General features: G+C 41.5%; 1 protein-coding gene and 1 long non-coding RNA gene across 2 annotated transcripts in view; both read right to left on the bottom strand.

The window, feature by feature from the left end:
* Positions 1-7,137, bottom strand: part of HEATR6 (HEAT repeat containing 6) — a 33,069-nt gene extending 25,932 nt beyond the window's left edge. The window contains exons 1-5 of the mRNA XM_012648697.1: positions 6,905-7,137; positions 4,552-4,659; positions 2,255-2,395; positions 1,665-1,780; positions 396-510 (exon numbers count right to left, since the gene is read on the bottom strand). Coding sequence (XP_012504151.1) covers positions 396-510; positions 1,665-1,780; positions 2,255-2,395; positions 4,552-4,659; positions 6,905-7,135 — 711 coding nt within the window. The 5' untranslated portion in view covers positions 7,136-7,137. The remainder of the gene's footprint in view (positions 1-395; positions 511-1,664; positions 1,781-2,254; positions 2,396-4,551; positions 4,660-6,904) is intronic.
* A 4,377-nt stretch (positions 7,138-11,514) lies between these two features.
* Positions 11,515-16,930, bottom strand: LOC105813860. Its single transcript, XR_001137673.1, has 3 exons — positions 16,771-16,930; positions 12,720-12,820; positions 11,515-11,712 (listed from the first exon to the last, which is right to left on the bottom strand). It is a non-coding gene; the product is annotated as an uncharacterized LOC105813860 (long non-coding RNA).
* Positions 16,931-17,618: the final 688 nt, after the last annotated feature.

The following is a 17,618-nucleotide window of genomic DNA, read 5'->3' as shown; positions in this document are numbered from 1 at the left end:
GGGAGGCTGAGGCAGGAGGATCGCTTGAGCCCAGGAGTTTGAGGTTGCTGTGAGCTAGGATGACACCACGGCACTCTAGCCCAGGCAACACGGTGAGACTCTGTCTCCAAAAAAAAAAAAAAAACTGCATTGTTTTTATACTCAGGAGGAAAAGGAATAAAGACAGTTTTCTTTAAAAACCTAGATTTGCAAAACAAAACAAATAAAAACAATTTCTTGAAATTTAAACCCAAAAGGTATGATGCAGTCTTTTTAGGTTATAAACATTCCATTTATGCACATATCTCTAGACAAAACTAATACAGCAGCCAAATTAAACTCTTTAATAACAGCCTCTATTCTCTTGTTTCTAGACACACCTGCAACATTCATAAGATCAGTTACAGTCTACTTACCATGCAAAATGTGATATCATCCATATCAGGTGATTTTGGAGATTGTAAAGTGGTCAAGAAAGCTTGGAAGCAGATATTTTGGTAGGGCTCTTCCAAGTATGGCTGTCCTGGCACACTAAAACACATACAGAGAAAACAACTCAAACTCAGTATCCTTTGAATTGGGGCTGGCAAAAGAATTAAGAATAGCAGTAACACAGACCAACAGAGTTGGACTATACCCTTAAATGTAACTGTCTATGTAAAATTTTTCACTTTGGTCAATTAGTTGCTGTTATGGGACAGGTACAAGGCTAAAATGAAAATGAAGAAGGGAAGAGTGGTTTCCACAGGGAAAGGTTACCAAAGTTTGTAGTAGAAGTACAGACAAAGAGAAATCTTTTTTAGTTCTTTTTTTCAGTTCTAAGAGGGAAATAATGCAGACAGGTCCTGTCAAGCTAGAATCACACAGCTCAACCTGCCTTCCTAGCCACTGGACAACACTGTGCTATGTGGAGACAAGTTCAAGTTTGTGCTACTCATTTTCTATTGCATACTGCATGAATTTACAGTAGGCAGCTGGGATTGGTACCATCTTCTTAGAGTAGAAATTGGCCTCAACAGACAAATATCAGAGGTTAAATTCATATAAATATATCCCCTTAAAAACTTAATCGTTAGAATTTATACCAACAGAAAATAAAAACTGGCTGGGCGCGGTGGCTCACGCCTGTAATCCTAGGACTTTGGGAGGCTGAGGTGGGCGGATCGTTTGAGCTCAGGAGTTCGAGACCAGCCTGAGCAAGAGCGAGACCCTGTCTCTACTAAAAAAAAAAAAAAATTAATCGGACAACTAAAAATATATAGAAAAAATTAGCCGGGCATGGTGGCACATGCCTGTAGTCCCAGCTACTCGGGAGGCTGAGGCAGTAGGATTGCTTGAGCCCAGGAGCTTGAGGTTGCTATGAGCTAGGCTGATGCCACGGCACTCTAGCCTGGGCAACAGAGTGAGACTCTGTCTCAAAAAGAAAAGAAAGAAAATAAAAACTTTGATGTCTGCACTCTTACCATATTATAGGGATATTTTTCCCTTCATTTCTTTATAAACTTTTTTATAAGCAATATTAAAATTAACAATATAAGATAATCTTATTAGCAAAGTACATGGGAAATGCAAAGTTGGTTATTTTTCTAGGTTGGCTCTGGCTTCAGACGAATGAAACCACCTACAAAGGGCCCAAGAGAGGCCCTATCTTATTACTGCTGGGAAACCTACTTGGATCCACATACCTGAGACATAAGTTTGCCATACAATGTACTGCAGCTCTCCTGACTTCAGGATCAGACTGAGCCAAGTCACTCAACTTCATCAAGAGTCCAGTCTTGCCTAGCAAGTCTGGGAGGTACTAAAACAAAATAACAGGCAATGTTGGTCAAAGAAAAGCTTCTAGAGAAAATATTACTCCTTACACAGAATTCATCTTTTTAAACTAAAGAGCAATTAAGTACCAAAAGACTAGCTTTTAGGTAAATCTCTCAGATGGGTATGCAAAGATATGCCAAAGGACATCAATAAGGATCATCACTCCAAGCCTAGGCAGTTGCTGATGCTTTTTAGTCTTGGCTGTATCGCTCATGGGCATGACAATAATAATGATTAATATTTACTGAGTGCCGAGCACCTGACAAGTATTGTCTCACTTCATCCTCAGAGCAGCTATTTTCCACACGAGGAAACAAGGCTCAGAGTGGTTGAGTAAGGATTGCTCAAGATTACACGTCTCATTAGTGGCAGGACAGAAACATGAACACAGGTCTGTTGGCTCCTGAGCCTGTGCTCCTAGCCTTTCAAAGGAAAGACAGAACACAGTTTAAATTACCTTTTGACATTTTGAGCCATTGCAGTAAACCAGAGCTGCCAGGGCTTGAAGAATTTCCACGTGTGTCCAGGAACTACACTGTTGAATAGCTGAAATAGTATATGCCAACAGGAAATCCAGGTTCTGTTCATCAACAATCACCTACCAACAGAGAAAATATACATATATAATCTAACATTTAAAAAATGTTTTTATGCTTTTACAGACAGGAATGCTCATGTGAATCAAGCTGTGTAAGAGAGACAGAGTGTGTCTATTTTTTGTGTCAAAAGGATCCACTCTAAAGGGCTTGGAAGTTTGATCAAGATAGGGCCCTTCTCCTTGTCCCAGGGTCTTGCTTACTTTTTCCCGTTAGTCCCTCTACTCAAAAGTAGAACCTCGTAACTTCTCATTGAATTAACCAGACATTGGCAGCTGTAAACACACAGATATGAGACTCAATCCACTGAAATTTAATTCAATGAAATTGCCTTATACACAGTAAAATACTCAACAAATACATAATGAATAGATATATCTGCTAAATAGCTACTCTGTCTCTAGCATGGTATGGGGAATAGAACATAAAGAGAGGAATATCCCTGCCATTGAAAAGTTGATCATCTTGTTAAGATAGACCAGGCTAATCCAAGCATAAATTCATGGACAACTGAGACAAACTGGTATCAAATGCTAGAAAGTTGGTTAAGGAATATAGGTACCACATGCGATCAGGAACTTTTCCAATTGCCAGTGTTACAAAGATAATATACATGAGAATAGTAAATATACAGAAGCCGCTCCACATCAGTTTGAAAAATTCTAAACTTGAAAACAGCTATATTTCATGAAGCAGACACTGCTGGTTACCTAGCAGCATTCATTTCCTCCTTCCGTGCTGGCAGAGTATTGATTTCATTTGGATGCCCACCTCTCCATGTGAGACCCAAAGGTAAATGCTAATTAGTCTAAGAATGGTTCTCAACCAGGGGCAATCTTAACCCCTAAGGAACATCTGTCAATGTCTATAGACATTTTTGACTGTCACAATTGGAGAGGTGCTACTGGCCTCTAGAGGGCAGAGGCCAAGGACGCTGTTAAACATCCTACAATGCACAAGTCAGCCGCCATGACAATTACCTGACCCAAAGTATCAATAGTGCTGAGGTTGAGAAACCCTGATGTAAGACAATTTTGGCTGCACGTTGTAATCTTCTGGGGAGCTTCAGTCCTCCTCCAAGTGATTCTTACGTGCAGTCAAGGTTGAAACCACTGGTTTAGCCACTCATGGTAAGACTATTCCCCTCTGAGACTAGTTTAGAAAGTTGTTTATATGACCACCTAAGTCTCTCCAGTGAGATATTGGGGAGTCTGCTGGAGAGGTTATAGGATGAGTTTCCTCTCTCTTAAGTAAGAGAGACACGAAATAAACAGTTCTTTTGCTTCTGCCGAATAGTATACATTTATTCTGCATGGGATGCCTAGAATTGAGGCAGCCGACTCACAACTGTAAGAGATGCTAGCTGAGGATAACCCACAAACTGAGGATAGCGGAATGGAAAGATGCTAGTTAGCCTCTTATTAAGGGTGCCTAAAGTTGTCTCCTTTGGGACTTGTTATGTAAGATGATGATTTTTCTTTATATTTTTACTGTTTAGCCATGCTGGGTTGGCTTTTCTGTTTCTTATAGCCAAAAGCATTCTTGTTCACATAACGCTAAATGACACATTTTGTGCTCTTTATTTATTTACATATTCATGTGGTAACAATCTTAATTTCTGAACTGTTCCCCAAAAGACATTTGATTTATTTAGCAAGTTGGAAAAGGTTCTGGAGAGAGGGAAGCTGTAGGATAGACCTTGATATAAACAACTAGGGTCTTTTTATCCTGATGTCCCCTCGCCCCAGAGCTACTTCTTATGTTTTATGAGGATCAAAAGCAGACCACAAAAATAGTAGCTTCAGGAAAGGGGAGATATACTGGTGCGAAAGAGATAGGGAATCATTTCAATTTATTCTTAGATATATTTTGGTCAAATACATCTTCCACCAAAAATTCGAAGACTGGGGACCCTGAATGATACTGGTTTCTTGAACCAAACAGAAAAGAATATTTCTAATAGACACACTTGTAGAATTGTACAAAATAATTTTGGCCAGAGCTATATTTGTTTTCATATCATTCTTATTAAGGCATTTGCTTTTCCTATAGCATCTAACAAAACCAGGCTAGCATACCCACCATAGATGTAGTATTCCAAAGGCATTTACTTACTCTCAGAGTGCATGATCTGAATTCTAATGCTACACACGATTACCTGTAATCTATTAAGTAAATGGTGGATAAGCTGAGACACTTTGCTGACAAGATGATTCTGGTTAAGAGGCACCAATCGGCAAGCTTGGACAAGAAGAGCATTAACATCCTACCAAAAAAAAAAGACAAAGAAAAGGTAATATGGTTATTAGCCAAGTAGCCAAGTGAAAATCCCCAAACACAGCCAAATGGGAAAATAAAAGTGAATGTTCACACTCAAGAATGGGGAAAGATGAAATCTGAGGCAGAAAGTAGGAAAAAAAAGAAAACAGAAACGATAGAACAAAACTAGGATGTGCTAAAAAAATAATGAAAAGAATCAATACGGTTTTTGTCAGACTAAATACTTCAGTCTCTATATATGTAGACATAGTATAATTACATAACCAAAGAAAGGCTGCCAGCATATAAAAGCACACACCGAAGTTAAAAATACCAAAAAGTAAGTGAACCAGATTTTCAATGCCATTGGGAAAATCAGACATGACACTTGTATGAATTTTATGTATAATTAGGGAATTCTGGGGGAAAAAAAGAGGCACCTATTTGCAAATCATATTATTCATTCATCCACTGATGTTTATTGAATAAAAAGGCTCTGAGCACCTACTATGTGTCAGATAGTGTGCTAGGTCCTTGGGCTCCAAAGTGAAAACAAACATGTTCCTGAACCTCAAAGAGCTCACAATCTAGTGAGGGAGAGAGAAATACATATAAATAATTAAAATAAGGTGATTAAGTGCTGAAAGACCTAAATAAGAACTCTAAGAGGAAACAGTAATTAGGGAGGCCTTGTGGAGGTGATTTTAAAGCAGAGTCTGTAATGATTTGAAAGATGAGTAGAAATTTGCCATAGACAAGGCATCAAAAAACACTGCAAAGGGGATGGTGCATGCAAAGACTTGGAGACTCGAAACACCAGTAGGTGCTTAAAGTACAGCAAGTTTTAAATGACTGCACATAGGGCACAAAAGAAGTAACAGGAGAGGAGACTGGAAAGGCACAAATTTTTGTTGCAAAAATATCAAGTTATACAAGTAAAAGTTTCCCATCTATTTCCTTGATCTCACTTTGATCCCTAGTGACACACACCATATTTTTCTGTTATAACCTCTTTCAGACCTTTTTCTTTGCATATATAAACATACACATATTTTAAAATTCCTCCTCTGGCTTCATATTGGTCTCATACTGTATGAATTACTCTGCAACTTCAGCCATTTACTGATATATATTGAAGACCTTCCCAAATCAGATTTTTACTTTTTATGATCAATTTTTTTCCTACCAAAAGGAAAAAAAAAAAAAGGATCACTCTGGCAGCAGAGCAAAGACTGGCTTGGAGAAGAGGTGGACTGACGGCAGATCAGTTAGAGGAGACCAGTGAACAGTGCAGGCAAGAGTCACCGTGCCTGACGCCTACGGTGCTGGCAACGGGAATAGAGAGGAGGGGATGGACTGAGAAATACATATGAGACAGATTCTGAAGAACCTGGATTGGATAGGATCTGGGAGGGAGGAAAGCGGAAGCACAGGTGTGTCTTGTGTGACCTGGTGGATTGTGCATGTGTGTCTTGGAGGGGTGGGATGGAGTGTGTGTTTGGACATCATGTATTCATATTTAGGAACTGTTCAGTTTGAGATGCCTGTGCAATTTGCAATTTGCACTACCACTGTCTTTCCTAGAAGGCCACGTATGACTAGGTCAAAAGTTCAGTGAATTCAGTAATTCAAGGCCTGATGATGTGTGTGAATAAGATTACTCAGAGTGAAAAGAACTTCTAAAGAGGACGCAGGGGTGCGCGGGAACAGAAAATATAGAGACTTTGTGACAGACTTAGGTTGCAATCCGAACTCTGTCACTTGCCTGCAATATGACATTGGACTTGTACGAGCTTCAGTATTCTCATTAGTAAAAAAGACCTAATCGTACCCACGTTCTAAGATTCCTAGAACCGGGCACAATAAAGTACAGCACGTGGTCCGCGTACCAAGTACGCAATAAACAGTGGTAATGAATTTTGTCAACAAAGTGTTTTAGAGAGGGAGTAGAGCCAGCGGAACAGGCGGGTAGTACCAGAGATGAGCCCTGACGTATTGTCAGAGCAGAAGTTATCAAGTGGGTTTTGAAAAATGCGCGTCTGCCAAGCACTGCCAAGCAGCGCCTCTCAGGTGGAGAAAGACAAAAGAATGTGCCACACTCGGAGGGAGCGAGCGAGCCTGAAACTAAAATATCCAGAGCTGGGGAGCGTGGCGGTAGGAACAGACGGAAAAGGGCCAGCAGCTGGTTCCCTGAAGGGTGGGGCCCGGGCCAGCAGGCGCAGCACCCGCCCTCCCACGAGCGCGCCGCCTACCTCCGGGGCCACGCCGCTGCCCTCGCTGTAGTTCTCAGAGATGAGCTGGTCGAAGAGCAAGTGGATCTCGGTGCGGGCGGAGCTGCTGTCATCCGGACGCAGGGCACAGAGCCTGGCCGACAAGCGTCGGAACCCATTGTCTTGTTCTGGGGTTGGCTCCCGTGGCGGCTCCGGTGGCGCTTCCCGCGGCGGCCCGCATAGCACCGTGCCAGCAACTTGCACCGCCGCCATCTTTTCTATATAGGGTCACAGGGAAATACTTCCGGGGCATTCCCTGGCTCTGCGCGCTAGTACCGGAAATGCCTTATTAGGACCGGACAGTACGCAGCCGGGTTTCCATGACTACCGAACCCGTCAGACTGGTATTCTGCAAATGCTTGTCAGAAATTAGCTTGGAGATTTTTCGCCGCCTACCCCTCCTTTAGCCCTGACTGAAAAGTGAGGTCTCTGTCCTCCCAGAAAGTTTGTCCCTGGGTAGGGCTGACAGCACTCTATTTAATACTGGAGTTACAGATTTGGGCTGAAGTTGGAGAGGGCCTGTTGTGGAGGGCAGTAGCAAAAACCGCTAGTTGTAAGACATCCTTCTTACATAGTATTACAGCCCCCTGATTTTTTCCCAGGCACAAAACCACCCGGAATAAATCCAGCAGGTGGCTGTGGCTATGTCATTACAATCTAGCCAATGGAATATAGGGCAGCTTTCCCTACTTAACCGACAGCTGACTGCACTCTTTGTTCCCCTTTCCCAGTGTGAACCCTCCCGTGGATCATGAAGTACCTCATCCCACTAGAAAAGTAATTTTGGAGTTCCAGCTGAATCATGTAAAATATAACGTGCCTAAGGGTGGCCAGACACCCCAAGATTTTTGGAAACCTTAAAGGCAAGAAGCTGAAAAATAAACTAGCCATTTTAAAAGCTGTGAATAGTTTTCAGCCATCCAAGAGGTGAAGGCTTGACTTTAGCTTTTGGGCTGAATGGGTAAACCATCTCTAGGGCTTTTGAGTTATGCAAATATAAAGCAAATCCTAACCGCTAGCTCTTAGGGAAATCCTTGAAGTCATGTTTTATCCTGAGAATAAAACACATCTGTTCAACAATGAAAACTAGGGGTATGCTTTAGCAGAGCTAGTTCTCTGTTGACTTTGGGGAGAAATGTTTGGGTTTAGATTCCATTATGTTTATATATTATTTCTTATTCTTGGACTGTGTCCCTGTTTATGTTGTATTTGTGCATGCCTATGTGTGTATTTGTGATATTATTCAAACATTTGTTCAGAGAAGGTCAGAAACTGAAACCTAGTCACTGGACATTTTAATATGGGTTTCCTGAAAGCAGAGCCCCAGACAAGGTTAATAGGGGAGTGATTTATTCAGGACTAAACAAGGAAGGAAGAAGAATCAATACTAATATGTGCTATTGAATTGACTGTTGCAAGGATTTTCTGAGAAGCCTTGTGAACTGCTCTCAGAACCCCTCTCCTGGAGAATGGAAGGGCAAAGCATTTATATGTCAACGTTTGACCTCTATTGTCAAGTGTTGCCCCACCAGGCACTCATGCTCTGGCGCTTCTGGGTTGAGCATACATCAGTGCTTGGTGGTTCCTGCAGGAGTCCCATGTTACATAGTCAGAGAAACCCTGAGGCAGAAGTGAGGAGTGTGGGATACTAGGGAACCTGCCTGAGGCAAGGCTCTGACAAGTTATACCTGTGCTAAGCCAGAGGTGCCTGAGAGAAACTGATTGCTGTAGCAGTGGTTAGAATAAGAGTGCAAGACCAAGAGTATTTCAAATAGTGTTTAAGAGATAGCCAACACATCGGGCTAGATGGGAGGCCTGCTCATCACCAAGGTGGAGGAGGTGTGAAGAGACTGTAGGAAGTATCTGGGTTTGATGTGGTTCATCCTAGGTTGCAACATGGATGACCCACACATAGTGTTGTTCAAGACTGAATGACCCACAAATTGTAAAATACAGTATACCAATGCTGGTCTGTTGAGTCCTGATAGAATGTACCATTGTGGATGGCAGTATAGTTCTTCTAAAGAAATGAACATTCCTACTCCGTGGTGGTCACCAACTGAAAGAAACATATCTCAAGCTTTCAATGAGGCCTTTGAAGGCCCCCTGCATTGGCTTGAGTTTAGACAGTAGTACTCCCCACTCTCACCTCCTATCCTGAAACTGTGGGAACGTACAGCTTGGAAAAGTTCTCTCCCAAGAAAATCTCTTCACACATCATCACCTCGTATTCATTCTCATTATTTTCTTAGTCCTACAGTGACTGAGGGGCTTTAAGGGGTGCTAAGCAAGTTCACAGCCATTTCCTTTTTAACATTCTGCATTGGATGATCTGGAACTTACTCTGGAATTGCATTCTTTTGTGTTTGGAACCCTCTCAAGACTTCGTTTTTGGACATCATTAGAGTTTGGATCGTCCTAACTAAAGTAGGCTTGTGCACCCCTGCTCTATTTCACATCCTTGTTTATTTCCTTCAGAACATTTATCATAATCTATAGTTATCTTGTTTACTTATTATCTGTTTCCTCCTCTAGAATGTGAGCTTCACGAAGGCACAGATCCCATTCGTCCTGTTCAATCTTGTATCCCCAGTGCTAGCACAGAACCTGGGATGTGGTAGGTGCTCTGCAATACTTGTTGACAGATGAATGAATTTGCTAATTATTTATTCAGGGCCCCCTATTTTCCATCCATTGGTTGATGTGAAAATCAAAAGGAATGTTTCTGAAAATGCTTTGTAAACTATAAAATTCTATAAATCTTAGCACCCAAATGTGGTAGATATTATTATTTTCCTCTTTTTACAGTTAAGGAAATTATGCTAGAGAGTTTAAATGGTTTTTCAAGGGTCGCACAGGCAGTAAATTGGTTGAAATCAGATTGCAATCCAGGCCAGCTGAATCTTAAATCTGTGATTGTGGAGAACGTAGACAGGAAATTATAAGCCCATTTTTTTATCTCCCACATTTTGTGATGGGAAAAACCAGAAGAGAGAGGCTTAATTTCAGTATCCAGATTACACTTTGAACTAGGAGAGGCTAGGAAGGAGGATTGGCCCTGGGTTCTGTTCTGTAGTCTCATAAAATTAGGGCTAAGGTTCATCAGCCTATCTATTTGGTAATATCATAGTCCCTCCTTATCCATAGTTTCACTTTCCTCAGTTTTAGTTACGTGCTACCAATTGCATTCTGAATATATTATATGGAGAATTCCAGAAATAAAGAATTCATAAGTTTTAAATTGTGTGCCATTCTGAGTAGTATGAAGTCTCGCGCCATCCAGCTCCATCCCATTCATCACCACTTTGTCCAGTGTATCCATGCCGTATATGCTGCCTGCCCTTACTCACTGTATTAGTCCATTTGCATTGCTGTAAAGGAAGCACCTGAGGCTGGGTAATTGAAAAAGAAAAGAGGTTTATTTGGCTCACGGTTCTGCAGGCTGTACAAGAAGCATGGCACCAGCATCTGCTTCTGGTGAGGGCTTCAGGGGGCTTCTAATCAAGGTAGAAGGCAAAGAGGGAGCAGGTGTGTCCCACGGTGAGAGAGGGAGCAAGAAAGGGAGGAGGTGGTGCCAGTCTCTTTTAAACAACCAGCTCTCGTGTGAACTAATCAAGTGAGAACCCACTCATTGTTGTGGGGAGGGCACAAAACCATTCACAAGGGATTCACCTACATGACCCAAACACCTCCCACCAGGCCCCACATTCAACAATGGGAATCAAAATCTCAGCATGAGATTCGGAGGGGCCAAACATGCAAAACCTGTCAGTCACTTAGCAGCCATCTTGGTTATCAGATCCACTGTTGCGGTATTGCAGTGCTTGTGTTCAAGTAACCCTTATGTTACTCAATAATGGCCCCAAAGCACAAGAGTAGTGATACTGGTGTATTGTTATAATTGCTCTATTTTATTATTAGTTATTGTTTTTAATCTCTTACTCTGCCTAATTTATAAGTCAAACTTTATCGTAGGTTTGTATAGGAAAAAACACAGTATATAACTAGTTTGGTACTATCCAAGGTTTCAGGCTTCCACTGGTAGTCTTAGACTATATCCCCCTTGGATAAGGGGAGACTACTGTGATAATAATCATTGTAGTTTACATTTATTGAATGCTTTCTGTGTGTCAGGCACTATGCCAAACATTGTACATGAACTAACTTCTTTTATCTTTGTAGCTCTATGAGGTATATACCAATTACCTGAGAAAATTGAAGCACAGAAAGATTAGGACACTCATTGAAGGCCACACAGCTGTGTGGTGAGCCTGTGTTTGAAATTCAGAGTCAGAGCTCCTGACCACTATGCTATAATGCATAGGCCTTATATGGAGTTTGACATGGATTATAGTTTAGGCCCTGACACTTATCTGCTATATGACTTTGAGCAAATTACCCCAAACCTCAGTGTCCTCACACATAAAATGGTGGTGATAATAAGTGCAGTCACAAGGTTGTTATAAGGATGACTTAGATGATGCCTGGGGAGAGTTTAACATGGTCCTGGTTCATAGTTCAACAAATGTTATCTATCCCCCTCCTCCTCCTCCTCTCCTCTAACCAAATAACTCACGTAGTATAGATGCTTTTAATGATGATTTATTAAAAGAAATACCCCCTCTTCTATTCCCCCTACACCTCTACAATCTCCATCCACAGGCCCCCATTTTCGACTGTCTTCCTGGTCAAGGAGCTCCAAACAGTCACATCTTTGAAGGTAGGAACTCCAGGAAGGGATGAGCAGTTATTAAAGAAAGATGACGATGATTCTTAAGATAACTCTTCATCTGAGAAATAGATAAAAAAATTATGCCTGAGATCTGCTGTTTTGGGGACCTGGATCCACAAAATAAAATTGAGAGGCAACAGTTCCCAATTCTGGAAATCAGTAGTTCCTGCAAAGAGCCAGCAAGGTCTAAGTACCCCAAGGACTGTAGGTGGATTGGACAAATAATACATTCTGAACTCAAATGGTTTATATTTAAAGTATATGCTGATTCTGTTGTGTTTAATACAACTTAATTTATAATAAGCACTGAATTTTGGTAGCTTTCATTATGCATTTTTTCAATTAATGGCTACTGAAAATATCATGTGAGGCCCCTAAAATATTTTCATAGGAGAGAGGTTCTCATAGGTCAATGTGGCAATGCACATCAAAGACTTAAAATTAGCATACTTAAAATGGTCATTAATCTTACTTCTTAGCATTTATCCCAAGGAAGTTAATAAGGGCATGTATACAAATTTAGTATTCATTATAGCCATATTAATAATGCAAAAATAAGAAATATCTTAAATGTGTACCAGTAGAGGTTGCTAAGTATATAAACATATGATGGACTTCTATAAGGCTATTAAAGATGATGGGATAGAAACATCAGTATTGATATTAAAAGTCATTTGATTGCTATTTTTAAGTGAAATAATCAAGAAATCAGAATAAGTACAAGATTATTTCATTTTTATATAAATATATGTGTGTATGTTTAAAACATGCACCAAAATGTTAAGCACATTGTTTTGGGCTGGGGGATTATGTGTGATTTTTATCTTTTTGCTCAAATAGATAGTCTGATTTTTCTCCAGGATATACTGGCATAGGAAATCATTTTAAAGGTTTGGAAACCACCTTCTTGCAACAGATGAATCTTTTTCTTGGGAAGAGTGAGTGAAGAGGGAGATAGGTAGGTTTCTGTCCCACCCATTTCTGGAAAGTCCCATTGGGGCCAAGTGTACAACCCACGTGGGATGTGCAAGGTTTGGGGAAGTAGAAAGGGCCTGTTGATTTTACCTGTCCTTATTGTGAAGCACAGATATGGCCACACCCATTGCTGACACAGCGCTCCCCCAGCTCACAGTCCCAGTCACCTTGGCAGAACTCGGCGCAGGTGCCTGTGGAAGAACAGACCAGCTGAAAACCATCATGCTTTAGATGCAGGTTCTGGGAGGACAGCCCTTGATTAAGGAGTCAGTTCCACTCTTTACTTTTAGTTCAATATGTAATATAATGTGTAAATGATTACTGGCAGAATAATACTCATTAGTGTCTTATATATTCCGGTTAAAAACAATACATTCACATAATCTCAAAAAAGTAAGGCCTACTTTAGAGATGGGGATAACTGCGTTCATGGAGGGGCAGTGCAAAGAAGCCCACTTAAATATTTTTACTTCCCCACTCTGCAGGGAATGGAGTGGAGAAAAGGGGAGACTCACATTTATCAAGTGCCATCAAGGGTGCCTTGTAGTCACCCTATGCAGTGAGTCTTACTAGCCCCATTTATATATGTGGCAGCTGGGGCTCACAGAGGTGTCTTGCCCACCAGCAGGTACAGAAGTGCCTGGCCCAGATTTGCCAAGCTCCTTCTGCTGTCCCACATGGTGAAACTGATCCTCACATGAAGAGTATATCTCCAAATTTCAAGGAGTTACTCCTGATTTGAGCAGAGGCTCCCCATGTTCCCAGAGTATCAAAGTTGGTTTTGAGGAGAAATGAAGTAGATCTAGAAAGCTTGTCAAGCAACTGATCCTTGACAAAGCAGACAACAACATACACTGGGGAAAAGACGTCCTATTCAATAAATGGTGCTTGGAAAATTGGGTAGCCACATGCCGAAGAATGAAGCAGGACCCCCATCTCTCACCACTTTCAAAAAAAATTAATTAAAGATGGACAAAAGACTTAAACGTAGGGCACAGAATCATAACAATTTTAGAAGTCAATGTAGGAAAACTCTTCTAGACATCAGTCCAGGCAAAGAATTTATGATTAAGACCCCAAAAGGCAATTACAGCAACAACAAAAATAAATAAGTGGGACTTGATTAAATTAAAAAGCTTCTGCACAGCAAAGGAGATAATCAATAAAGCAAATAGACAACCTACAGATGGGAGAAAATACTAACAAACTATACATCTGATAAAGGGCTAATATCCAGAATCTACAAAGAACTCAAAGAAATCAACAAGAAAAAAAACAAATAATCCCATTAAAAAGTGAGCAAAAGACATGAACAGAAGCTTTTCAAAAGAAGATAGACAAATGGCCAACAAACATATGAAAAAAATGCTCAACATCACTAATAATCAGGGAAATGCAAATTAAAACCACAATGAGATATCACCTTACCCCTGTCAGAATGGCTATTATTAAAAAGTCCAAAAACAATAGATGCTGGTGTGGATGCAGAAAGGAATGCTTATACACTGTTGGTGGGACTGCAAATTAGTACAACCTCTATGGAAAACAGTATGGAGATTCCTCAAAGAACTAAAAGCAGACCTACCATTTGATCCAACAATCCTACTACTGGGTATCTACCCAAAGGAAAAGAAGTCATTTTATCAAAAAGGCACCTGCACTTGAATGTTTATTGCACCACAATTCACAGTTGCAAAGATGTGGAGTCAACCTAAGTAACCATCAATTTATGAGTAGATTAACAAAATGTGGTATATGTATACCATGCAGTTCTACTCAGTCATAAAAGGAACAAATGAATGTCTTTTGCAGCAATTTGAATTGAACTGGAGACCATTATCCTAAGCGAAGTATCTCAGGAATGGAAAAACAAACACCACATGTTCTAATAATTTGGAACTAATCAATGGGCACATGGGCACAGAGAAAAGTAAATGCCATTGGAAATCAAGAAGGGGTGAAGAGGAGGAGGGGAGGGGTAAAAACCTATCTAACAGGTACAATGAACACTATTCTGGTGATGGGCACACTGATAGACCTGACTTAAGCATTATAAAAGCTACCCATGTAACAAACACATTTGTACTCCCTTAATATTTTGGGGAAAAAAAAAAGCTGGTTAAGACCTCACAGGGGCTTCTAGCAAAACGTATGCAGAGATCTGGATGAAGGTGTGCTGTGCTTTGATTGGCTACTCAGCTATTATTGGGAATTTCTTTACCTGATTCTGTCTCTGGACCTTTCTGGGACTTTGTTTCCTCATCTGTAAAATGGGGCCCTTGGATCCAGCAGGGGAAATGAGGTTCATTCTCCAGTGTTAACTTCAATCAATAGAGGTGGCTATCTGATGATGTGTCTAGAATACTCAGGCACGTTGTCCAGGCTCAAAGAGAAATAGTACTGTGATTGATGAGAAGGGGCACTGGTGGGATGTCTACAATGTATCTGTGAACCTCAGAGAAAATCAGAACTATCCCTCCATGCTTCTAGTAGCTGTTGTCGATTTGTTGATTTGAGAAGATTGAAGACCGTTATCCCACTCATAGCAGTTTGGCTGCTCATTAAGTATATATCTGTTGATTTCTTACCATGTCTAAAGCATGGAGGAAATTACTCAGAAAGTACAAAGATGTAAGACAAGCAGCTTGGAGTCTAACAATGGAGATAAGACTTAAATTTAGAGTCAGCATGTGCTGCTAAAAGCAAAGCAGTATGGGACCAGTGTCCTGAGAGAGGTATCTCCGAAGGACTAGGGAAGCTCAGAGGAGATGACATTACTTCCAATTAGATGAATCAGAAAAGGTGAGTCTTGAAGTGGGAGAATCTTTTTAAGACAAAATTGAGGGGCATGGTGGAGGATTAGGAGAAAAGAATTACTAGCAAAAGTTCGCAAGGGGAAAATTCAACAGGGCTGGGATTAGGGTGAAGCAAGGGGGGCGCCTAGGGCACACAATTTAAGGAGGCCCTTGCACAAACCTGACAGTGAGTGTCTCTTTAAATTTTGCACCCTAGGTACTTCCTCTGCCTCACTCCTCACCATGTGAAATATGAGGAATTCAGAAGGAATGGCAAACGGAAGGCTGGATAAGTGTTAGGAAACAGCTGGAAATTAAGCAGGAAAAGTAACCAGGGGACAAAGTTACAGAGGGCTAGCAGATTTCAAGGACCTTAGGAGTTTGGATTTGGTTTGACAGTCCAGGAGAGGGATATTATTGCCATTTGCTTGGGGAGAATATTCTGGTGTGAGAGCATAGAATGGACCAGGATTCAATATGCAAGCAAACTGCAGGAGGGAGAGAGAAGAGAGGGGCAGAGGGAGCTGTAGGAAGCTCTTGCGATGGCCCAAGCGTGGGGTAATCAGGGCTGGAAATATTGCATGGGAATGAGAGGTGGGAAGGGAAGGAAGGAACATACACAAGAGACAGTTTCAAAGAGTGGACAGTATTTGGCAACCAGTTTAATGTGGGGGAAGGAGCAAGAAGAGAGAGGATAATAGTTGAATCTAATAATATTTAGAGAGAAGAATAAAATATGATGCAAGATAACTTGGGGGAAAAGAAAGTTTGAGGATTGAGGGGGTGACAAACAGTGTTATATGCTACAGAGGTTAAAGACTTTGGCAGCTGAGCAGAGTCAAGAGATTTGTCAGCAGGATCTGGGAGAGAAGTTTCAGGAGAGTGATGGGGCAGGAGTGGATTCTGTAGTCAATCTGAAAGGGGTTGAGGAAAATGAGTGATGGGGCAGAGAATTCAGATTGCTCCTTTGAGAATGTTGGTGGTAAAAGGAAAAGAAGAGATTGAGATGATTAATATTTAACAGATTAAAAAAATATTTTCTCTAGGCGATCCAATCTATTTGCAGCAAGAGAGGAAGAAGCTGGGGAGAGGGAGATGCAGGGAGTTGGAGGGGTGGCTGATGAGGGGCTGAGAGAAGAAGAGCAAACAGCCAGATGGAGCGGTGAACCAGGGAAAGGAGGAGAGAAAGTGGAGGCAGAAGAAGAGAGATTCTGCTCTGGGGAGCTGAGTTTAAGGATCTTTCCTTAAAGATCTTTCCTTCTCTCCTTTCTTCCCCTCCTCTCCCTGCACACACTGGTCCCTGATGTCCCACTTCCTGGCTCCCTCATTCAAAGCATGAGACTCACCCAGAAGCTTCAGTGGCCTCACTGCAGCCTGAAGCTCCTGCACCTGTAGGCTGAAGGTGATGAGAATCACGAGGAGGAGGAAGCCAGCCAACTTCATGATGCTGATGGAAATCTCTGGTGAAAATGCAGCAGGGCTGAGAACAGTTGAAATTTATACCCTTCCACTCACTGCAAGGCCAGGGGCGGGGCTAGGGATTGTGGAAGCCCAAGCCCTACCCAGAAACTGACATTTCTGGAGAACACCCACCCACTATATGTACCCTGGGTAATGCCACGTTGCCTAAGGAAGGCTCTGCGCCAAGGGAACACCCTCCTCTGACCAGCAAAGAAGCCTCCTAAACTGGGAAGGTTGTATGTGACAGAGAAAAAGCAGTGGGCGGGGAGGGTGGGGAAATGGGCACAAACTTTTATTGTGTATTTTCTTTCCTTTTCTTTTTTTTTTTTTTTTGAGACAAGGTCTCACTCTGCTGTCCAGAGATATGGCATCATCATAGCTGACTGCAGCCTCAAACTCCTGGCTCAAGTGATTCTCCTGCCTCAGCCTCCCAAGCAGCTGGGACTACAGGCATACACCACCACCACATCCAGCTAATTTTTCTATTTTTTGTAGAGACAGGGATATTGCTCTTGCTCAGGCTAGTCTTGAATTCCTGACCTCAAGTAATACTCCTGCCTTAGACTCCCAAATTGCTAGGATTATAGGCATGAGCCACTGCTCCCGGCCTTATTGTGTATTTTCATTTACTCATTCATTTGCAGTGTATTAAATGTCTGCTCTGGGCCAGGCACGTGCTAGGCATGAGGAATATGTCCTTAGAGAATGACAATCTAGGAGCTAGATGCTAGGC

This window comes from Propithecus coquereli, unplaced genomic scaffold, assembly GCF_000956105.1.
Source record: "Propithecus coquereli isolate 6110/MARCELLA unplaced genomic scaffold, Pcoq_1.0 Scaffold291, whole genome shotgun sequence".
Classification (NCBI taxonomy): Eukaryota; Metazoa; Chordata; class Mammalia; order Primates; family Indriidae; genus Propithecus; species Propithecus coquereli.
Note: the sequence above shows the minus strand (reverse complement) of the source record. Positions and strands in the feature narration are given on the sequence as shown.